This window comes from Diabrotica virgifera, chromosome 8 (genome assembly GCF_917563875.1).
Source record: "Diabrotica virgifera virgifera chromosome 8, PGI_DIABVI_V3a".
In the NCBI taxonomy this organism is placed as follows: Eukaryota; Metazoa; Arthropoda; class Insecta; order Coleoptera; family Chrysomelidae; genus Diabrotica; species Diabrotica virgifera.
In genome coordinates this window covers 13,639,385-13,664,703 of record NC_065450.1, presented here as the reverse complement: position 1 = coordinate 13,664,703, position 25,319 = coordinate 13,639,385, and the positions used below count along the sequence as shown (strand labels likewise).

The window sequence follows — 25,319 nt, the reverse complement described above, 5'->3', positions numbered from 1 at the left end:
TTGATTTGGTGTATTAGTGGTTTTCCTGTCTTTTCTTAAACCTAGGATATATACGCCCAAAAAATATACTATTTTGTATCTACCTAGCCCTCTAGCTGACTTACGGGTAGTCAGAAGTCAAAAATTAGACCGGTTCTGAATCGACCCTCACACCCTCTTGAAACACAGAAAAAAAAAAATTCAGATCGGTTTAACTTTTCCACATACATACATACATACATACATATCCACAAACATTTTCCATTTTTTAAATAAAAATGGAGTCATATTTCTGAACTCGATAACTTTTGAATGGTATAACCGATTTTCAAAATTAAACATGCGTTGGAAAGGTAATGATCTGTGCTATCAGAAGCCGTAAAGGTCGGGCTTAAATTTTTGAAATTTTTGGGAGTTTTGGGGACGAGAACGAAAAACAGGCTTTAAATGGGAAGGGCCGTAAAATCCACACCCTTGGACCAAAATGGAGAAGTAACATATGGATGGACGAGTATTTTCCTAAACTTTAAGATGGAATTTGGCCCAATTTTCAATTCAGTCAGGTTTAGAAAATCGAAAATTTCGTGTATATACAGGGTGTCCCAGAAAATAGTGCGTTCCTTAAAGGTATAGGTAGAAGGTACCATGTAGAACAAAAAACTCTTATAACATTTTTTTCTAAATTCGACCGTTTGACCAAAAAACTATAATACATTTTGGATTGCAAATTTAAATCTGGCAACTCTGTGAAGTACAAAAATCTAAACGTAATCAGTCCCATGTTTAGTAAACATATAGTTTGGAAGAATCCTGTTTAGTGTCAACGCCGAAAATGTTTCTGAATTGTGTATTCATGAGTAATATGATATTATGTTGATTATTTATGGCAGATCAATAAATGGAGAGGCATAATACCTACTATAATTTCTTTCAAAATGTTTTGCCGGAATTTCTCGTCGTATGAGTGCATGATACTCTTCATGTGTTCGCAAAAGTGGTGATTCAGTTAAAATATGTGTTTTCATGTTAAAATATGTAGATATAATTCGTTTAAAATTATGCCATATTTCAACTACATTTAAAAAAAAATTATAGTAAACAAAAATAGTAAGTATTAGGTTGGAATATTTTAAATACTGTAAGACACAAACGAGTTCTTATTCACCAGTGCGTAACATGTTGCCAGATTATTTAATTTTCTGAAGATTAAAATTCAGGTATATGGAAACCAATGTAATCTTTTTTTTGGAAACGGTTAACTTTAGAAAAAAATGGTATAGGACTTTTTTGTTCTAAATTGTGTATTCCATCCATACCTTAAAGGAACGCACTATTTTCCGGGACACCCTGTATAGTGTCGCATGTAGGGGTGTTGTGCGCCACTGGTGAGAACTGCCGTTCTCTGTGGATTTATGATATAAGTGTTAAAAGTACACGTTTAAGGCACGCATGTGAAAGTTTGCAGAATGAGCGATAGCGCGTTCTGCAATTCACATGAGTGCCTTAAAAATGTACTTTTTAACACGCATATCATACAATATTTTTTCTACAAACGTAATTACTGGACAATATCTACAAAAACTTTTACTTGAACTTGACTGACATTCCGTTTTTATATTTTTTTGACATTGCATCCAAATTGTCTATAAGGTCAATACGAACCGCAGTGCCTTAAAAATATTTTAAAGCACTAGTGCCTTAAAGTAGCATTTTTAACGCTCGTATGGAGTGCTAAAAATTGCATTTTTAACACGGTTGTAGAAAAATGAAATTTAAACAAAAAGTAAGTAAAGATGAGATTTATATATATTTTAAACTGTACTTTTAATTTTAGCCGCAGTCTGAAGGCCAGATATCAGTTACTTCTAGGTTACTAAGAAGGTATAACGCAAAAAACAAAAGTAACACTGCGGTAAGTAGTCAGCCATTTTCATCATCACTTTTTTCGAATATCCAACTGATTTGTGTACTTTTTCTATAAAACTATCGAATTCTCAGCAATATAGTTTTCTGCTCTTCCTTAGAAACCTGCAATATTTTATACAGTTTTGTTATTTCCAGCAGTAAAGACCTTAGTTTTTGCAAATCAAAATAAGAATATTCATATGTATTTTCGGTGTTGCTGTATGAGCTGGAGGCCTGGACATTAAAAAAAGAAATAAGCGATCGACTTGAAGCATTCGAGATATGGAATATTATTATACCACAAAGAATATTACCACAAAGGATACCTACCACAGAATATTAAAGATAAGTTGGGTAGACAGAATAAAAAATGTTGAGGTCCTCAGAAAGATGAAAAAGAAAAAGGAAATCATAAACACGATTAAGATAAGTTACAACATCTCGGCCACGTTATCAGAGGGGATAAATATGTGTTGCTACAAACCATAATGCAGGGAAAATACATGGAAAACGAAGTATTGGAAGAAGACATAGGCGCCCATACACACGGGTAGGGGGGGGGGGGGCGTGGCCCCCCATAGCTTTTCGGGAAAGAACAAAAATTAAAATTATATTACAAAACGTATTTTTATCAAAAAATTATTGGATAATTTTGAGAGATAAATTGGAAACAACATATTTATTAATAAAAAATTCACATATTGGGTAATTAATAGTTTAACAGAAAATAAATGTGTGTGTCTGTGACAGCGATCTATATGGAATGTGCATAATACACATTTCGCACAGTTACGGTATGCTAGTAACGAAAACATTGAAAGATATTAGAAACGTGGGAACATAATATATCTATACTGTAATCGACACCCAAAATTACAAATTAAATGAATCATTTATAATACTGCAAAGCAAATCATATCAGCAAGAAATCCGATCTCTGGCCGATAATCACTAATAGTCCAAGTAATGAAGCTTAAAATAGGACAAAACCTCGCACTTTTTACAGAATGGATCGATTTACTTGAACATTTTTGAGAATAAGTAGTGGATAGTCCAAGGATCAAAATCTATATCATGCCGAAAGGCGCTTTTACCATGGGGGTGGTTGCCACCGCATCTCGGGGGTGAAAATTTTTTATTATATTTTAATTGCAAAGTTGGTGAAAACGTTCATTCTAAACGAAAAACGTTCTATACATTTTTTTTGCCAAATTGATAATTTTCGATTTATTCGCTATCAAAAGTGTTAGTTTTATATCGAATAAATCAATGTTTGTAATAAGTTTTCTGCTAATAACTCCAAAAGTTTTCGTTTATCAAAACAATTTTACTTAACAAAAATGTACGTTTTGAAAAAATAAACAAAACCATTTTTTTAAATTTTCTTTAAGACCAATAGTAATCGAGCTATACTTTATAATATGTTGGCTCTTCTTCGTCAAATGCTAAATATTGTAGATTCGAAGTCAAACGACGGGAAAATAATGCATTTTTCGAGGACAATTTGTTGAAACTAATTTAAAGTACTTAAAAATATCTATCTCCAGAAATTAAAAAGGAGTCTCTAGCTCAAAAATTAAGTGACTTATACTGAAAAGAATGTCAGTCCCTATTTTTTTTCAGCGGAAAAGTGATCGCAAGCAGGAAGTTGATCTTTTAAAAGCCTACAAAATCATTTTTACAAAACTGTCTAAGATATAAAATAAAAAAGTTACGGTTAAAAAATAATATATCTTTTTGAAATAAAAGGAGAAATCCAATTGAAAGCATAATAATGTAAGTTAGCGGTATTTTTAGTCATTGGGCTTATTACTTCTTATTTATTTAAGCATTAATGATAGATTCTAGAAGTTTGACTGGCTTAGAATGATTAGTTTTAAAAAAACTGGAGTTAAAAGCGAATAACGAATTTTTGTATTTTGGTAAAAGTGCCATTTTCTTCATAATAGAAAGATTAGCATTAGAGATACGAAAAAATGTTTCGATATAAAATTGCAGGTTATTTAATTCCCAAGAACTTGGTTTGTGAAAAATTTTTCTACGGCAAAAATTGAGTGAATCGTAAATGAGTATATCGAGAAACATTGATTTTTTTTATACAAAACTAACACTTTCGATAGCGAATAAATCGAAAACTATTAATTTTATCATAAAAATGTATAGAACATTTCTTCGCTTAGAATGAACGATTTTATCAACTTTTGCGGTCAAAATATAATAAAACATTTTCACCCCCGAGATAGGGTGGCAACCACCCCCATGGTAAAAGCGCCTTTTGAAATCATATAGATTTTGATCCTTGGACTATCCACTACTTATTCTCAAATTTTTAAGCAAATCGATCCATTCTGTAAAAATTGCGGGGTGAAAAGCTTCGGTTCCTGGCCTATAATGAGCCATTTTTACTTTATCGTACTATATACGTAGTATAGTATAATATTACTTTATCGTACTATATACGTAGTATAGTATAATAGATAAAGTTATAGGATCGTGCAAAAAAAAATTTTTCAGATTTCACTTTTTTTCGACGTTTTGAGTCCCCCTGAGTCTAAAAAGCAAATAAAAAAACATGTCGGAAGTATGTACGTACGTACGTATGTACGTACGTACGTATGTCGCCACCGCCCAGCAAAAACTACTGGAACGATTTTGATGAAATTCGGTATGAGTAAGTTTAAGAGAATTTTGTCGAGAAACTAAGCTTTTAAAAAAAACCTCTCAAAGGGGGGCCGAAATAGGGGGGTTATTTTGGGCCCATTTTTGCAAATTTTGACCGAAATGAATGAAATTCAACTCAAAGTAAGCTCATCGATAGGTAAATAAAAATACGGAATTTGACATTTCCAAATTCAAAATGGCGGCCAAAATGGCCGACCGCCCACCCGACACATTTCCCTATCTATCTAAAAACTTGTTGAAGATAAGTTTAATTTGAAAAAGTCGTTATATAGTCTAAAGATGGGGCTATAAGAAGGATGTTATCGTTTTTCAGAAAAAGTTACGGGTTGCCTATATTTAAGGGGTCACATTTTGACATAAATTTGAACTAGATTTTCTCAAAAATGGCTCCAAGGAATTTTTTTATTTTTTGATATATCTTGGATATCCTATCAGTAAATTGAATGACATTAGTCATATATCTTAACTCCCCATAGGAGGGGAGTTATGAATTTTTTATAAAAAAATATTCGAGTGCCCGTAACTTCCTTCTTAATAGAAACTAAAATTTGAAATTTTGCAAACATATATGGTACTTTATTATCTATTATCACAATAAATTTTACCAAAAATATGGCTTCCGGTTGAACCGGAAATGAATAAAAAATCTTATTTTTTTAGATACGCCCTGTATATTTTAACATATTTTGAAATAATGCAAAATTACCTTTCCAATGACATAAAATTCATTGCTGTAGCTCAAAAACTCGAAAAGTTACGGTAAATAGAAATTTTGCTATAATCTTATGTGTGTCCTCTCTCACGCGTTCATAGCAGAGCATTATTGTAGGGCAGTCAATGAGGGTATTTGGCTCCGAATTCCATCCTACTACATTGATGTACTTGATATTTTCACAGTAAGTAGGGAATAGCTCAAGAAACAAAATCTACCCTATATACTATGGCGCTTTTATCTTGGGGCGGTTCCCACTTCTTCAAGGGGGTGGAAAATTTGTTGGTCAAAATAAGCACGAAAGTGGCTAAAGAACCTATTTCTAAGCAAAAACTGGTCTATACTTTTTTTTTGGAACTCAATACTTTTTGAGTTATGCGTAGTTGAAAATTGGCCATTTTCATTGAAAAATGACACCTTTTCGGACGGATTTTTTGTGAATACCTTAAAAACTATGCATCTAACTAAAAACACTATATAAAACATTTTTTAGATTATAAATAATAAAGAGATTCGTTCCTTCGTAAATGTTCTATTTATAATACAAAAAGAGATATGGTAGGTGAAAATAGTTTGTTTTTTGGTGCATGCTCAAATTGGTGTATTCAACTTGAAATAACAGAGGAACGGTAGGTTTTAGGTGTATAATGCTACCAACACATTTTGTAGTGTTTGAAAAGGCCTTTAAAACGAGCACCGTTAAATGTCGGTTACTTACAAACTAAGCGAGATATGGTGCAAAAAAATATATGACTAATGTACTTTAAGGAAAAATGAAAAGTATATACATTTAACTCCCCATCTACCATAATTTAAATGCATTGTTTTCCTTCTACAATACCTTTTAATATATATATAGTGTTATTTCTACTTTCAAAATGTTGAACGGGTTTAAAATGAATGGTTTTTGTAAAAAATGTGATCAAATTATAGAATGAATTTTTAATTTTTCTTAAAAATCTTCCATTTTCTCCATGTAATTCGAAAATAAAAATATTTCACCCCTGAGAAGTGGTGGGAACTTCCCCCATGATAAAAGCGCCATAGTATATAGGATAGACTTTGAATTAGGAGATTGGGCGACTCCCAAAATTTCATTAAAATCCATGCAGTAGGATAGAATTTGGAGATAATATCTTGTTCTTAATCTCGCGCATTGACTGGCGTAATCGAAATAGAATGAAATGCAAATATTGTAAACTATTAATTTCTCAGAAAAATGAATTAATTTGAAATGAAAGTATGACTATAATATTCTATTGATTTATGCAATAATCTACACATCTATAGTGTGTACCCGAAATATGGCATCGAACATTTTCTCAAATGCAGGAATTAATGATGCGTAGAACCATAAAATACTTTTAAGTACAGTAGGTGTTTCTAAAATATCAAAATAACGAGTAACTTTGTTATTTTTATAGAATTCCAGTATCTAGTACCATAACGATAATAGATCGGTACGATAAAGTTCTCGGGCGGCCCTTCCGTCCAGCGTTTTTTTTAAATTGATTGAACATAGTCAAATTTTAGTTTGCAAAAGTATTTTTTTAGTAAGTAGATTATTTTAAAGTGTACATTATGATGAACAGAACAATTTTATTTAAATGAAAACAGGTGGTCTTTCATGACGAGTGAGTGTTATATACAGGGTGTCCCAAAAGTAGCGAAAAGGTCGAATAATTCGCGAAATAAACATCGGATCGAGAAACTGAAAAATATGTGTTAAATATTTCTCAAAAATCTATGCGATGACACTAAACATGTCCACCACTTCAAACCCTGGGTGTGAAGCTTTAAGATCTTAAATGGAACCCCTAATTTTTGTTGCAGATTTGGATTTTCCTTGTAAAAATAAGCAAATTTTATTCGACCCATTTTGCGAGTTGTGCATAGATTATATATCGCCTCTTGGAGGTGAAAAAATATTCGTCCAAAGAAAGTCAGGAAATGGATAAACTGGCTAATTTTAAGTAACTTTTGTTCTATAGAGTTTTTTCACTAAGTCAATACTTTTCGAGTTATTTGGCAGTGAATATGTTCATTTTTTCAACAAAATAACCACGCTTTTAGACGGTTTTTCGCAAATAACTCAAATAGTAAGTATTTTGTCGAAAAAACATTCTTAGCAAAAATATAACCTGTAAAAATTTTTAGAAAATGACGTATATATCAGGTCTCTACACCTAGTAGAAGCAGAGTTATAGCTAATGAAAAATAGGTTCATATTCGTCAAATTCCAAATGGAATATTTTAACGTGAAATAACCAAAAATGAAGCACATTTTTGGAAAACTCATGACAACTTATTTAAAGTGCTTAAAAAAAGCTTCATATTTGTTTTGTAAAAAAATTTCTAGCATCAAAATTAAACAAGTTACGCTCAAAATAAAGTTTGTCCCTTTTGGTTTTGGTAAAAAAATCGAGAAAATCACCCCCTAATTAGTATCTTAAATGAACTTAATCGTTACGACTTCAAAAGTTTCTTGACTCGTGTATATATTGTTTATATGATCTGTAAGTTTCATCGGTTCAAAGTCCTTATTATTGAAAGGGCTGTAGTTAAAAGGGGTTGAACGAGTCACTGATCACGAATGTATGCAAATTTAGAAACACCAAATCTTAATCAGTTTTTGTCTAACAGAAAAACAAAAAAATACATGATATTCAGAAAAGCAAATCTAACTTCCTTTGTTTATCGAGATTTTTGGTATCTAACAATTTTTAAGTTATTTTGAAAAAAAGCATATTTTTCAAGATTTAAATTTTTAAAAATTTGACTTTGAAACCAAATTTTTTCAAAAATAAGCATTTTGAATCGATGAAACATACAGATCATATAAACACAACATAAGTAAAATAATTTGTGGAGCGGTAACGATTAATTTCATTTAAGTTGCTAATTAGGGGGTGGTCCTCCCGAATTTTTTTGCAAAAACAAAAGGGACCAACTTTATTTTGAGCGTAACTTGCTTAAATTTAATGCTAGAAACTTTTTGTAAAAACAGAAATAAAGCTTTTTTAAACACTTTAAAAAAGTTATAATGGGTTTTCCCCAAAAGTGCTTAATTTTTGGATATTTCACGTCGAAATATTCTATTTGAAATTTGGTGAATATGAATCTATTTTTCATTGGCTATAACTCTGGTTCTACAAGATCCAGAGACCTAACACGTACATCATTTTTTTTACTTTTTTATAGGCTATATTTTTGCTAAGAACGTTTTTTTCGACAAAATACTTACTTTTTGAGTTATTTGCGAAAAACCGTCTAAAAATGTGGTTATTTTGTTGAAAAATGAACATATTCACTCGCAAATAACTCGAAAAGTATTGACTTGGCGAAAAAGCTCTATAGAACAAAAGTTACTTAAAATTAGTCAGTTTACCCATTTCCGGACTTATTTTGGACATATATTTTTTCACCCCCAAAAGGGGGTGAAAGTCACCCCCAGGGCAAAAGCACACATCGGCACAATATCACTTTTTTCTTTGACATGTAAGCTATACGTGTGCCAGTTTCATGTCAATCCAAGCGGTTCTTTAAAATTTAGAGCAAAAACCGTGAAAGAATGGACTATTACGCCAGGGAAATAATGCAAAAATATACCATGTTCGGGACAATTGAGCAGCCAGGTTGCAAATGGGGTTTTTTGGGTACTAAATACTTAATGAATTTTAAATACAAAAATGACCGTCACAGTTCGGACGAGAATTTTAGTTATTAACAAGTGTCAAAAATTTCAGTTTTTTCGTTTAAATCGCCACAGGTGAAAATACGGTAATTAAATATCTTATTTATAGTATCTTTATTTTAGCAGATGAGCAAAGGTTAAAAATGTCAGTTTTTGAATTTTGGTCCGGTCATTTGTTGCTTCGGAAATTCAAAATAAATCTAAAATTTCGAAAATAAAAAAATTGCTATAACTTATGCGGAAATGGCCTTTAGACTTTCATATTGCATGAAAAGTTGAGTAAAGTAGTCCAGGTAATGTACAAAAAATTTAAGACGATTCGTCAATTAGTATAAATTTTATTCAATTTGTTTATCACAAAAAGCTTTTTTGCAATGTTATTTTTCAAAAAATAAGAATGATACAGAAATTATGTGGAAACCACGTTAAAGAAGAAAGTTATATTTCGAAATAATTTTAAAAAAATGAATAAAAATTCATTTTTATCATTCCGAAAACATTTTACTAAAGTAGAGTCATTTTTGGCTTATAAACAATTTGAATAACTTTGATAATATTGACTCTAGATTAAAACTACTTTAAGATTTGAAAATCTGCTATTTTTACACGAATTTTCAAAAAAAAACTTTTCGCCTATGTTAATTACGGTGGAAGTTATCCACTTTTTTATTTAATTCACAGCTACTTTGTTTATAACAATTAAGCAACTAACTAGCGCCATTTTGAAGCTCAAGTTATATAGTTCATAAGTAAAAGTCTGACTAAACTTTGAACTTCAACAAAGTGGTTAATAAAGCTTTAAAAATTACGTTCTAACGAAATCGATTCGTGGTCGGTGGAGGTGAAATATTAAAATTCGTGAACTCAAAAAATGAAATTGATTCTGCAAACGTATGCTGCGATTAATATCTCCTGAGTTTGTTAATGGATTTTGATCATAATTTTTTCAATTTGTATGTACTCGTAGTTTTATAGAGTACGTTATGTACACATATCCCCACCTAACAATACAAAATGTTAGGGGGAGCTCCTCTTATCACTCAGGGATATAAAAAATAGATTACGACCGATTCTAAGACCTACCGAATATTCATATATAGTTTCATAAAAATTGGTCAAGCGGTCTCAGAGGAGTATGGCAACTAACAATGTGACAGGAGAATTTTATAGATATAAATATATAGATGGCTATTAAAAAATGGAGGTTGATGATAGAAGAGTGAAAATTAAGGGTTGTATGTATTTTTTAATTCTACACTATATAAAATTATTGTAGACAATTTTGTCCAAAAAAAAATAAAAAAAATTTCAGGGTGCAACCCCCTTATAATTTATGGGTATGAAAAATATATTAAAACCTATTCTTAGTCCTACAGGATATACGTGTAAAATTTCATAAAAATCGGTTCAGCAGTTTCGGAGGAGTATGGTAACTAACACTGTTATAGGAGAATTTTATGTACAATAGAAGTGACTGTGAATTAAATAATAAAAGTGGCTAACTTTGACCGAATTTAATCTAGGCGAAAAGTTTTTTTTTGAAAATTCGTATAAAAATACCAGCTTTTGAAATCCCAAAGTAGATTTACTCTACAGTCAATATTAACAAATCTATTCAAATTATTTTTAAGCCAAAAATGACTATACTTTAGTAAAATGTTTTCGGAATGATAAAAATGACTTTTAATTTGTTTTTTTTTAATTCTTTGAAAGTATAATTGTTCTTCTTTCATGTCGTTTCCACAAAATTGCTGTATCATTATTATTTTCTGAACAATAATATTGCAAACAAATTTAAACTAATTGACGAATCGTCTTGAATTTTTTTGTGCATGATATGTACTGGTTGTCTCAACTTTTCATGCAATATCAAAGTCTTAAGTTCATTTTCGCAAAAGTTATAGCAAATTTTTTATTTTCGAAACTTTTAGGAATGTTCCAAATAAGATATTTAATTACCCTATTTTCACCAGCGATTTAAACGGAAAAACTGCCATTTATGACACTTATTTGTTAACAACTAAAATTCTCGTCCGAACTGTGACGGGTATTTTGGTATTTGTAATTTATTAGGTATATAGTACCCAAAAAACCCATTTGCAACGTGGCTGCGTAAGTGTCCCGACAAAAACCTTATTTCTCGGGACTAAATAGGTATCATCTATAAAATAAAATTTAGATCTACCTTTTATAATCTGTTCAATTTTATCAAATATGATTAAAAAATGTCATCTTGGTTCCTATTGGTCTTAAAAGGTTCCTTTTTTTAAGACTGTGTCTTTTCACCATCATTTCAGTGAGCATACTTACTTACGGTTCTTATAAATGTTTTTGCGCAGTTTCACACACTAAGAATTTCAACGTGCGATGGCTAGAACGCACAATGACTATTCCAATGGTGGCTCATCAATCTAATAGTAACTTTCACTAGTCGAGTCAATAAAATTACAAAGAACAAAAACATGCATTATTTCGGAAAAATTCAAACAAGCTTATATTTTTCTAAAACTTTTCTTTGTTAGTTTATAATATAGGTACATGTTCAAGTAAAAAATTCTACTCACATATTTTGCCGCTAATTTTTTATTAATTGTTTAAACAATAACAATTGTTTTGTATAATAGTTATTTATGCTATAAGTGTTAAAATTACACGTTTAAGGCACGCATGTGAAAGTTTGCAGAATGAGCGATAGCAAGTTGTTGGGAATTAAAAACTATGCTTTAATATACAATTACATCCTTCTTATTAAAAAAATCAAATTTTTTCTCAAATTACGGATACCCATCATAATTTTATTACAATTATGATAACTATTTTATCATTTTTACAAAAAAAGTTATTCTTCATAAAATGCTCTACCTGGTTTAAATCTATCATACAACTATCAGATATCAAACATTTTCAAGTTTATACGACGTATGTAAGAAAATATGAATTTCGCTTAACAGTTAAGTACTTTTATAGTTCACAATATTTCAATTAGAAGGGTGTAATTGAATATTGAAACATAGTTTTTAATTCCAAACAACTTTTCTTAATAACAATTTTCCATATTGTGAAATATAAAAGTATGTCGTATATAAAGTCTTGAGTGAAATTCATATTTTTTTTCGCATAAAATTAATAAAATTTGATATCTGATGGGTCTTAGATAGAATCTTAGATTCTATACGATATTTTATAGAGAGTAACTTTTTTTCGTAAAACATATAATAAAACAGTTATAAATAGGTTCCACGTTACCCAGACATACTGTATAAGAGCTCAAAAAATTTTTGTTGAACATTTATTATTGTTGAACCTTATTATTAAATGTATTTTAGGTAAGTTTTACAGAATAAAATTTTGATCACTTTGTATAAACATTTTTTAGCTGGTAATTTTTTATTTTTGTATTACATTGTTTTATCTTTCTTAATTTTCTTAAAAAGGAATTGTTTATTTCATCTCTAAAGTAAAAGAATTAAGTGCATTTTAAAGATTACATCCTACGCAAAAGAAACACCTTGTAATACAATAAGTACAATAAGTAAAAATACAATTGTAATAAATGTGTTCAAACTTGAGTAATACCGTCTTAAAGTGGTAGTAATTCTGTAAAACTGCGAAGTTTTCAAAAATTATATTTTTGAGACGTCCATATCATTGGAATTAAATTTTTAAAATTTTTTTGAGTAAAACGTCGTTCAGCAAGAAATCTGAAAGGTAAGTTCTGCAAATTTAACAGTGTTATAGGTAAAATTGTATTAGTTACACATTTCTAAATCATTTTTAAACAAAATTTATGTAAGTCTCAATTTCCTCCCACACCGTACTTATACCCATAAATTTTATTTCTTTTTATTATAACCATAAAATAGCTTAATTATGCTTCTTTCATGTCCAATTAGTAAAATTTAATTTGATCCATTAGTTAAAGAATTATATTAAAATAACTCAACCGTGCACTTCGCCGAACGCTAGTTTACAGTGCTCCAATGTGTGTGAGAAGGGCGACTTTAGCGTTATAAATAAAAAATTATAAAAGCTATAGATTTAATTTTAGAAAAATCTTTATACAAAATTTTTTTTGAAAAATTTTCTGAATGTTTCAATGTTCAAGTCAGTTTTCTAAAATTTGTACTTTCGGAGTTATTTAATAACACAACTATTTCATAATTTATTTCATAAAAAATGAAGCACCCACATCTGGAGTATAACTTTTTGATATGTTGTTTATTAAACATTTCTTAATCTACTTAATTTCCGCCCACACCGTACTTATCCCCATAAATTTTATTTCTTTTTATTATAACCATAAAATAGCTTAATTATGTTTCTTTCATGTCAAATTAGTAAAATTTCATTTGATCCATTAGTTAAAGAATTATATTAAAATAACTCAACCGTGCACTTCGCCGAACGCTAGTTTACAGTACGCCAATGTGTGTGAGAAGGGCGACTTTAGCGTTATAAATAAAAAATTATAAAAGCTATAGATTTAATTTTAGAAAAATCTTTATACAAAATTTTTTTTGAAAAATTTTCTGAATGATACAATGTACAAGTCAGTTTTCAAAATGGTCAAAAAAAATGGTCAAACGTGATCGCGAACATCCATTAGTGGATTGCATAAGAAGAAGAAGAATCTACTTACGTTAAGTTATATCTTGTTTGATTTTTTCCGAAGTCAAAATCTCTATTAACTCCCCTACACATTGAGTCACCTGTTGGGCAAGTACAGTTGTTTAAATAATGGATTTCCGTGATAAACAAATTGAATAACTTACAAACTATTTTGTCGGTTGTCGATATATATTATGTATAATATATTTTAATCGAGAAACTCGTAAACTAAAACACTTCGATACGTATACAACTTTTATTTGAATCATTTTTCTCAAAAATGTATAAGAAACGCTTTATAGGCAAAAAATAATTTTTCCACTTTTTATGACTGGTAAAAAAACAAAACAAAATCAGCTGTACAAGCTGTCTACCTAAAAGGATTTGCTATTAGCTATCTCTCATATTATTATATCTTCAAAATAAACTTCAAAAGTCTGTATAAGATTTTTACGTAAAATCAATGATTTTTTCACAGATAGATAGACTGGGGTATAAGTAATGGCCTGGCTCGACAGTGGTATATTATCTTCTGTCAAAGTTTAAGTATTTATTTCAGCAATATGTATTCGTTGTTCTCTTTTTCTTTTTATCCCACAAAATTATATCTGAATGCATGACGAGGATACTTTATAAGTAGACTTTTGTCTCTCAGTTAGTAAATCTCTTTGCAAACTCAAAGGCCAAAATGCGGTAGAAATATATTAGATCCGAATTTGTGGTGTGCATTGATAAAGTTGAAGCATTTAAGCTAATGACATTTGAGATAGAATTAACTGGGATGATTATTAGATTCTGTGTTCGAGGATCTCATTGGAGAATTGCCCTGGGGACCGTTTCTACTAATACAAAAGACGATTTGTTTAACTTCTAAGATAAATAAAAAGTAATGGAAGGTAGAATGTTCATCCCAAGTGCAATTAAGTCCAGTCAAATATAGTTCGTCTCTATTTTTTTTTCGATTTTTTTTCTGTTCTAGTGCTATATTTTACTTTTAATTTCCGTTATAGTCGGAGAGATAGAAGCGGATTTTGTGCGTTATAAGTAATATGGAAAAACTATATGGGGATGTTGAATTAGTTGTGTACATGACCTTCCCCAACGGCCGGAAACCAGAGTGAGGGACGAGGGTAGTTATAAGGGGTCAAAGTCGCGGTTTTTATTTTTTTTTTTGTGACGCTCATGATTGAAATAGTGCACCAAAATTTGGGAATAAGTAGGTCATAACGTAACTAAGTAATATCTCTAGGGGCGGAAAGCTCCTTGACCGACAAAGGGGTGGGGATAGTGGTAAATATAAAAAATTTAAAGGGTTTTTTGCGACGTTCGTGTTTGAAATAGTGCACCAAAATTTGGGAATAAGTAGACCATGACATAACTAAGTAAAATCCCCAGAGCCGGAAACCAGAGTGGGGGACGAGGGTATTTAAAGGGGGTCAAAGTCGCAGTTTGTATTATTGTTTTTTGTGACCCAGCACAACATTTGTCCCCCACGCAACGTTCCGCTGCTGGAGATTTTACTTAGTAATATCATTCTACTAATTCCCAAATTTTGGTGCACTATCTCAAACACGAACGTCGCGAAAAACCCTTTATATTTTTTATATTCACCCCCGCCTACCACCCCTTTGTACCCCAAGCAGCGTTACACCCCTGGATATTTACTTAGTTACGTCATAACCTACTCACTCCAAAATTTTGGTGCAGTATCTCCATCATGAGCGTCACAAAAAAAATCAAAACCGCGACTTTGACCCCTTATAACTACCCTCGTCCCCCACTCTGGTCTCCGGCTCTGAGAATTTTACTTAGTTAGGTCATGGTCTACTTATTCCCAAATTTTGATTCACTATCTCAATCACGAACGTCGCAAAAAACCCCTTATATATTTTATATTCACCCATACCCCCACCCCTTTGTCGGCCACGCAGCGTTCCGCCCCTAGAGATTTTACTTAGTTACGTCATGACCTACCTATTCCCACGACCTATTCCTAAATTTTGGTGCACTATCTTGATCATGAGCGTAACAAAAAAAATAATAAAAACAGCGACTTTGACCCCTTATAACTACCCTCGTCCCCCACTCTGGTTTCTTGCCGTTTAGGAAATTCATGTACACAACCAATTCAACATATCCCCGTATAGTTTTCCATATTACTTATCGCGCACAAAATCCGCTCCCAGCTCTTAATCATAAGACTATTAGTTTTATAATGAAAATTGCACTTGATGTTTGAAATTAGAACTAATTTTCAGATATATATTATATTTATATGGGATTGGCCACAGTTGGGTTGTAATGACAATTACATATTTTTATCTAAAATATTTAATCTTTCAAAATACGCAGGCTATCCAAAAAGTACGTTACGTTTAGGAATAGCAAGAAAAAAACAAGTAAAAGAAAAAGATTTCATTATATACGTTTTAAAATAGCTTTTTACTTTATCGTACTACATACGCAGTATGAGTATAATAGATAAAGTTATGGGATCGTGCAAAAATTTTTTTTTCAGATTTCACTTTTTTTCGACGTTTTGAGTCCCCCTGAGTCTAAAAAGCAAATAAAAAAACATGTCGGAAGTATGTACGTATGTACGTACGTATGTACGTACGTACGTATGTACGTAGGAATGTCGCCACCGCCCAGCAAAAACTACTAGACCGATTTCGATGAAATTCGGTATGAGTAAGTTTAAGAGAATTTTGTCGAGAAACTAAGCTTTTCAAAAAAACCTCTCAAAGGGGGGCCGAAATAGGGGGGTTATTTGGGGCCCATTTTTGCAAATTTTGACCGAAACGAATGAAATTTAACTTAAAGTTAGCTCATCGATAGGTAAATAGAAATACGGAATTTGACATTTCCAAATCCAAAATGGTGGCCAGCATGGCCGACCACCCACCCGATACATTTCCCTACCAATCTAAAAACTTGTTCAAGATAAATTTAATTTGAAAAAACATTTATATAACCTAAAGATGGGGCTATAACAAGAATATTATCGTTTTTCAGAAAAAGTTATGGGTTGCCTATATTTAAGGGGTCAAAATTTGACATAAATTTTAACTAAATTTTCTCAAAAATGACTCCAAGGAATTTGTTTATTTTTTGATATATTTTTGATATCCTATCGGTAAATTGAATAACATTGGTCAGGTTTCTTAACTCCTCATAGGAGGGGAGTTATGAATTTTTTATAAAAAAATATTCGAGTGCCCGTAACTACCTCTGTAATAGAAACTAAAATTTGAAATTTGGTAGACATATATAGTACTTTGTTATCTATTATCACAATAAATTTTACCCGCAATATGGCTTCCGGTTTAACCGGAAATGAAAAAAAAATCTTAATTTTTTACATACGCCCTGTATATTTTTACATACTTTGAAAGAATGTAAAATTATCTTTCCAATGACATAAAACTTGTTGCTGTAACTCAAAAACTAGAAAAGTTACAGAAAATTGAAATTTTGCTAGAATCTTGTGTGTGTCCCCTCTCACGCGATCATAGCAGAGCATTATTATAGGGCAGTCAATGAGGGTATTTGGCTCCGAATTCCATCCTACTACATCGATGTACTTGATATTTTCACAGTAAGTAGGGAATAGCTCAAGAAACAAAATCTACCCTATATACTATGGCGCTTTTATCTTGGGGCAATTCCCACTCCTTCAAGGGGGTGGAAAATTTATTGGTCAAAATAAGCATGGAAGTGGCTAGAGAACCTATTTTTAAGCAAAAACTGATCTATACTTTTTTTTGAGAACTCAATACTTTTTGAGTTATGCGTAGTTGAAAATTGGCCATTTTCATTTAAAAATGACACGTTTTCGGACGGTTTTTTGTGAATACCTTAAAAACTATGCATCAAACTAAAAACACTATATAAAATTTTTTTTTAATTATAAATAACAAAGAGATTCGTTCCTTCGTAAATTTTCTATTTATAATACAAAAAGAGATATGGTAGGTAAAATGAGTTTGTTTTTTGGTGCATGCTCAAAGTGCTCATGCTTTTGTAGTGTTTGAAAAGGCCTTTAAAACGAGCACCGTTAAATGTCGGTTACATTCAAACTAAGCGAGATATGGTGCAAAAAATATGACTAATGTACTTTAAGGAAAAATGAGAAGTACATACATTTAACCCCTCATTCACCAGAATTTAAATGTATTGTTTTTCTTTTGCAATACCTCTTAATATAGTGTTATTTCTACTTTCAAAAAGTTGGACGGGTGAAAAAAATAAGATCAAATTATAGAGCGCATTTTTAAACTTTCTTAAAATTCTTCCTTTTGCGCCATGCAATTCGAAAATAAAAATGTTCTATCCCCGAGAAGTGGTGAGAACCGCCCCCATGATAAAAGCGCCATAGTATATGGACTTTGAATTAGGAGATTGGGCTTTGGGCTACTCTCAAAATTTCATTACAATCCATGCAGTAAAATGCAAATATTGTAAACTATTAATTTCTCAGAAAAATGGACTAATTTGAAATGAAAGTATGACTAATATTCTATTGATTTATGCAATAATCTATAGTGTGTCCCCGAACATTTTCTCAAATGCGGGAATTAATGATGCGTAGAACCATAAAATATTTTCAAGTATACAAGGTGTTTCTAAAATATCAAAATAACGACTAACTTTGTTATTTTTATAGAATGCCAGTATCTAGTACAATAACGATAATAGATCGGTACGATAAAGTTCTCGGGCGGCCCTTCCGTCCAGCGTTTTTAAATTTGCTTTAAAAAGACACGACGTTTTTCTGTTTTATTATTATTATATTTATATAAAATGTGACTATTGATGCAGCCAATATTTAATATTGAAAAATATATGGTAAGTGACCATCTACAACTAACCCGTGAAACAGAATATAGGATTTTCATATCATTGTCCACATCCACGGCGCCTTTTATTACATCATAAGAAGATATTATTTTAGGTTTTAAGGGGAAAAATAAAATTAATTTTTATACACAGTTGGTGACGCCGCGCCGGTGGTCGCTTGATGAGAGAATCTCTCACATGAAGCGCACTGACTCAACAATAATATGGTGATACTAAGTAAACTAAGTCACTATCTAAGCAAACGAGTCTATTAGATTGTCAAGGGAGGATAGTTAGGAGACCAGAAGGAACTACAGCGCTTATAATTTCCCAGAAAAAAAGTTGTGCGCAATTTTCTGAAACCGTGAGAGAAAATCTCATATTATAGCGACCACTGGCGGGTTAATAAGACTCGACGTCAAAGACTAACTCTGATTATGTTCAGATATAATTGTCAGTTTACGTTAACTTTACCTTTTCAAATTTTAGTAAAAAAATTATTATTAAAAATAGTTTTCACGGATGAACAAAAGCGATCTACGCTCGAAATAGCAATCTTCCCTCTACGTATTTTAGAAATGGTCAAAGAATTATAACAACGGAGAATGGGTTTACCCCAACCGAGATGGTTTTGAAGATTTTGTTGATGAGTTTCCTAATGTTGCGGTTCATGGTTCATTGTGACACCTTTCATGTCTATGGTATATCATTTACAAGAATAAAAAAACCGCTAAACGCCGTAAAAATGAGTGGCGCATACAATATTCCAGCTACAAAAGATCTGATATGAATGTTACGTGGCGCGAAAATGTATTTTCATTTTGATGCAAAATAAAATTTTAGTTTTATTTTAAAAGATTTTTCCATATGCTAAATTTGAAGTAAAACGCGCCACAAAAGAGTAACTTTGATACAGTTTGAATTTTGAAACTATTTTGTGTCGCGTTTACTTCAAATTTAGCAAATAATATGGAAAAATCTTTTAAAATAAAACTAAAATTTTATTTTGTATCAAAATGAAAATACATCTTCGCGCCACGCAATATTCATATCAGATCTTTTGTAGCTGGAATATTGTATGTGCCACTCACTTTTACGGCGTTTAGCGGTTTTTTATCCTTGTATCAGGAGTTACTCAAAGTTTTTTTTATAAATTAAATGTATGAAGTTGAATTCAATTTTTCTCGATTACACGTTAAGCTTTATAAATGGTCGCCTTTGTCGCATTATCTGCCAAATGATCTAGTGTCCATCGAATGTACACTAGATTTTTTTCTATTTGAAATACAGTAGTTACTAGTGAAAGCGTTAGTAATTAACGCTTAAAATATCTTCAATTTTCTTCAATATTGTATCCAAAAATATGTTGTTGCAAAGACTGCACTTTTTTGTTTAATTGCTATTTGTCATTATCAAGATATAAATAATTATGTAGGTATATAAATTAATATGTATGACTATATCAATATAGTTCGATTATCCGAACAAATCGGTTTTCCGAACACCCATGTCCCCCAATTAGTTCGGATAATCGACGCTCTACTGTAGATTGCAAAAAATTATTGGGATGGCCGGTTAATGAACTCGCGATTTTGATCACTAAACATGAGTTTAAAACATATTGACAAGTAGTATTTGATGCATCTTAGACCTAAGGTTAAGTATAAAAACTGAAGCTATTACAGGGATTATTGAGCTTGAAAAACCGTTATTACCATAGGAAATAGTTTTGATCATATTTATGAAGCCTATAACTTAAAAATTCGAATTTTCCAGGATATGAGGTATACACCGTCAGATTCGTCTAGAGTCCTTCTACAAACGCTCAGTTATTGGCGCAATTCGTAGGTTGAAATTTTGAGTAATTGTCGAAAAACCAAAATGATCAAAGCTTAGCTTTTCAGTTTTTCGGCGATACTGAGCCGTATGTATGTCTGATCTTGACGGCTTAGACACCATTTGAAAGCTTAACTCAACACTATTGATTTGGTGTATTTGTGGTTCTCCTGTCTCTTCTTGAACCGAAGGTATATTATACCCCCAAAAATACGCCATTTTGTACCTACCAAGTCCTATAGCTAGGTTATGGGTGGTCAAAAGTCACAAACTACACCGGTTCTGAATCGGCCCTGACCCCCTCTTCAAACACAGAAAAAAAATTCAGATCGGTTTAACTTTTCCAGCCACATACATAGACATACATATATCCACAAACATTTTCCCTTTTTTAAATCAAAATTGAGTCATATTTCTGAGCTCGGTAACTTTTGAATGGTATAACCGATTTTCAAAATTAGACATTCGTTGGAAAGGAAATGATTAGTACTATTAGAAGCCGCAGAGGTCAGACTTAAATTTCTGAAGATTTTTGGGAGTTTTGGGAACGAGAACAAAAAACAGGCCCTAAATAGAAAAGGCCGTAAAATCGGGTGGGTTGTGATTGCGCGCAGCGGTCAAATACCTCCTGGGGTACTGAAATTTACCTCTAAGAGGGTTGCTGTGATTGCGCGCAACGGAAGGATTAAGGCAGGTAAACAAAACGGTATATTGTGATTGCGCGCTGCGGTCAAATACCTCCTGGGGTACTCTACACTCTAATACCCGAAAGTTAGGTTTGGACCGAAGGGTTAGGTCTTCCTCCTTTGAAAATTGTACTTTATAATATATCATATATATAATATATTAATTTTTTAGTTAATTAATCAATATTATAATAGGGTATCCTCGTCTAATAAAGAGTTCATAGATATACCTATGTTATTTTATTCATTCTTTCAAGTACCTAAACCTAATACATTTACATTACATTGGTTATTTTTTTATCACAAATAAAATAAATATTATTTAACGGAGAATTACATTTCTGAATCGGCAAGATTTCCTCCAGAGATGTGGGCTTCATGTAGCCCAAGTCGAGAACGGACTACCAACGCCTGTGAATCTTTTAATAGCCATTTTAACAAAAGATTTTATTCTCCGCATCCTAATATTTTTGTATTTTTAAATGAATTAAAAAATGTTCAAGTAGGATGTTATGTGCAATTAAATAGCTTACATTTACAAAAAAAAATTAAAAATATTAATTGTCTACATATGTACATTATTTATTACAATAAATATTAATTATAAAAGAAACACTATTTAGTTTTTTTTATCACAACTATTTCAATGTAGTATTCACTTGTTATTATCTTAATTTTTTAAAATTAGCAAAATTTCCGTTCAAAACGAATAAGAAGTAAATAAAACTTCCGTTTACTATAATTTACGACTTTGTGCGCAATCACAGCATACCTTTTTAAAGACGTGCGCGCAATTGCACCATACCCTGTTGAGAACCCTGACCGCTGCGCGCAATTGCAGTCTGCCCGTAAAATCCACACCCTTGGAACAAAATGGATGGATGATATATGAATGGGTGAGTCTTTTCCTGAACTTTAAGATGGGAGTTGGTACACTTTTTAATTCCGTCAGATTTAGAAAATCGAAAATTTCGTGTATATATAGTTTCGCGTGTAGGGTGGTGTGGGTGTGCGCCACTGGCGAGAACTGCCGTTCTCTGGTAATAGAGAAACGGGAACCTTAACTTACAAGCCAGTGGCAGCCAGGCCTAAAATGCGAACTGAAGTGACTCGACCAGCGGCGGCGGGTCAGGTGAAGTAGGTGAAGGTGAGCTTCACCCAAAATATAATTAAATTGAAACAAAAAAATAAAAAATATAAGTAGCATTATTATATATAAATACTGAAATTAATTATAAACCTACTCTTTCTAAATTAATCCAAAAATTAAAGCTGCAGGTCCTTGACGGTCAGATCCTGACCTGTGTCATTTGACTTCTATATGACTCGAGCAAAGTTTAGACGAAGACGTGGATGAAATTTCGTTTCTCAGCTGCACTAGCGTCAACGGTTGTCATGGCAATGTGCCGTCATGATATCGGCACTGGTAGTACCCAGATTAGCAAGTGCAGATGAATTTAAAAATAAATCCGCCGTATTCACCTAGTAAAATTTTAGTTGGACGCATGCTATGATGGGCAGTATTCGTTTCTTTCGGAAGATCGAAGACCGCAAATCAGTTCAGCTGGCTAAAGGCTTTTTAGGAGATTTAAATGATTTTGAGTTTACATTTTTAGCAACAGTTTTTAGCGACATTTTTCATATTATAACAGATATTTTATATGACGTTCTTAAAAAAACGTCCCTAGATATTAATTTTTGTTTAACTAGATAAATAGGACTCGTCAATTAATACGTGATAAAAGAAGCGAATAATTTTTTAATTCTATTTTTGACAAAGCAAGCACAATGACCGTCATTAATAGTTTGAAAAGATCTAGGTGTGATGATGGTATGAGCACGAATGCAAATTCTACCCAATACAGAGCATTAATTATTTTTTTATTTAATATATGATCATATATATTTTAATGGAAATGGATGTACATTTTCAGGATTGTGATGAATTAAAATTCGTAAGCTTAGCAGATACAACAAAGTTTGGGTCATACAGTTTGATCATTCCTTCCGACGCTGTTCAAAATTTATTTTGAGTTTTTGGCAAAACATTTACTAAAATTCAAAGACTTAAAAAAGAGCTCTGCCTTTTTTATGCTGACGGAAATTTAAAAAATGGTAATTTGAAAGAATTGGTTATAAAATTACAACCAATTAAAGACATTGTCACAGAAGACTATAATTTGTTTTGTTTAATTCTGACAATTCCATCGAATACCGTATCTGTAGAAAGAAGTTTTTCGTGCTTAAAAAGGATAAAAATTTTTAGTTTGACTATTATCGCGCTCATAGAGAACTGCTAAATAAACTTATGCACAAGCATCCTTTCTACGAGGTTATCATTGATAGATTTGCTTCCATAAACGATCGAAGACTCGACTTGATTTATAAAAATTAATCAAGTCAGTTTTATTAATCTATCTAATACATACTGCTTTTTTGCTTAATTATCTCTTCATCCTCATCTCTAATATAAGTGCCATAAAAAAGTTTTCAAATTATTAGGGCCCTAAAGTGTAAACATTTTTTAAAGAATTTTTAATGAGATTTGGGCCCGTCATAGGTATAAGTATACCGAAATTTCTTTTGGGTACAGCAGACTTTCCTCATCTTCACCACTTTTTTAGGTCACGAGTCGCCGCTGGACTCGACTGAAGTAAATGCAAACCTGGAACTGGTCAGAACCGATATTGTAGATTAACCACACACAACAATTATTCAGCATTTACATCAACACATAGATCTTTCATATTTATGGAACTTGCCAGCTTTTCATTGGCATAAAATATTTTATACCTTACTAATAGACTAAGAGCCGCTATAGGTGCAGTTTCTTAATCATTTTAGGCACGATGGGACCCTATAACTTAAATAGTAGAATCTAAAAGAAAACGTTTGAACACTGTGCCGTCACTTTTCAGTGGCACATGCGTCGACAGTGGCGCATCAAACTTTCCACTTATGGACGGGATAAATAAATTAAAAGTTAACAGAACTTACTAACAGAATTATTTTTTTTTATTTTTTTAAGTTCTGTGTGATTAACACATAGGATTCATCGTGATTTTAACCCACCACCCCCTTCCCCCTGCCCCCACCATCAAAAACTTCATTTTTCGTTTTTATTTTTTTTTTTGGTGGGATGCAATAAATTTTAAAATTTCAAAAAATTCACACGCATAGTTGAGGCTTTTATAAAACATGCCTATTTTTTATAGACCCATAGGTAGAGTGTACATAACCTCAAAAAATTAAAAGAGATTTTTTTTTCAAAAAAGCCTATAACTTTTTTTGAGGAATAGCTGCAGGTCTAATTTTTTCTTAATCTTATGTGTTTTATCAAACACTATATTTCTAATTTTTTTCAGATTTTTCCGTAAGTCTCCCCACCTTCAAAAATCCGAAAAACTCTTTTTTGGGGGGTTTTGGGGGATTTTCCCTATTTTATAGACTTCATAATATATCAAATCAATTTTGTTTTTATAGGTTATATGTAACTTGAAGTAACTGAGTTCTTTAGAATATTTAAAAATCAGAAAAACACGTTCAAACCCCCCAAAACCCCCTTAAAAAACAGTTTTTTGGATTTTTGAAGGTGACTAACGTTACAGAAAAATCTGAAAAAAATTAAAAATATAGTGTTTGATAAAATACACAAGACTAAGAAAAAATTAGATCTGCAGCTATCCCCAAAAAAAAGTTATATACTTTTATTCAAAAAAAAAATTTTAAAATTTTTTTGAGGTTATGTACATTCAACCTACAGGTCTATAAAAAATAGCAGTGTTTTATAAAAGCCTTAACTATGCATCTAAATTTTTTGAAATTTTAAAATTGATTGCATCCCACCAAAAAAAAATAAAATCGAAAAATAAAGTTTTTGATGGTGGGGGCAGGGAGAAGGGGGTGGTGGGTTAAAATTACGATGAATCTTATGTCTTAATCACATAAAACTTAAAAAAATGAATAAAATTAAATTCTGGTAATGAGGGAGGGTATTTTTTAATTTATGTATCCCGTCCATAAGTGGAAAGTTTGATGCGCCACTGTAGACGCATGTGCCACTGAAAAGTGACGGCACAGTGCTCAAACGTTTTCTTTTAGCTTCTACTATTTAAGTTATAGGGTCCCGTCGTGCCTAAAATGATTAAGAATTTTCACCTATAGCGGCTCTTAGTCTATAATTGGTATATCTATTTTAACTGCGATTACTATTACAGGGCATTTTAAACGATAAAAGCAAATACTCTACTTTAACAAGAATGTCCTACTGTCAATGTCGGCTAAAGAAAGTATTCGAAAGCATATTTAAGCAATTTGAATGGAGACATATAGCAATCATACTTGATAGATCAGATTTATTTTCTCTCACTGTTGGTAA

The 25,319-nt window shown here is 31.6% G+C and overlaps 1 protein-coding gene across 1 annotated transcript in view; it reads left to right on the top strand.

Annotated features, from left to right (window-relative positions):
• LOC126890086 (atrial natriuretic peptide receptor 1) overlaps positions 1-25,319 on the top strand; it is a 263,191-nt gene that overhangs the window by 21,838 nt on the left and 216,034 nt on the right. Inside the window, exons 2-3 of the mRNA XM_050658933.1 lie at positions 1,814-1,891; positions 25,159-25,315. Coding sequence (XP_050514890.1) covers positions 1,814-1,891; positions 25,159-25,315 — 235 coding nt within the window. The remainder of the gene's footprint in view (positions 1-1,813; positions 1,892-25,158; positions 25,316-25,319) is intronic.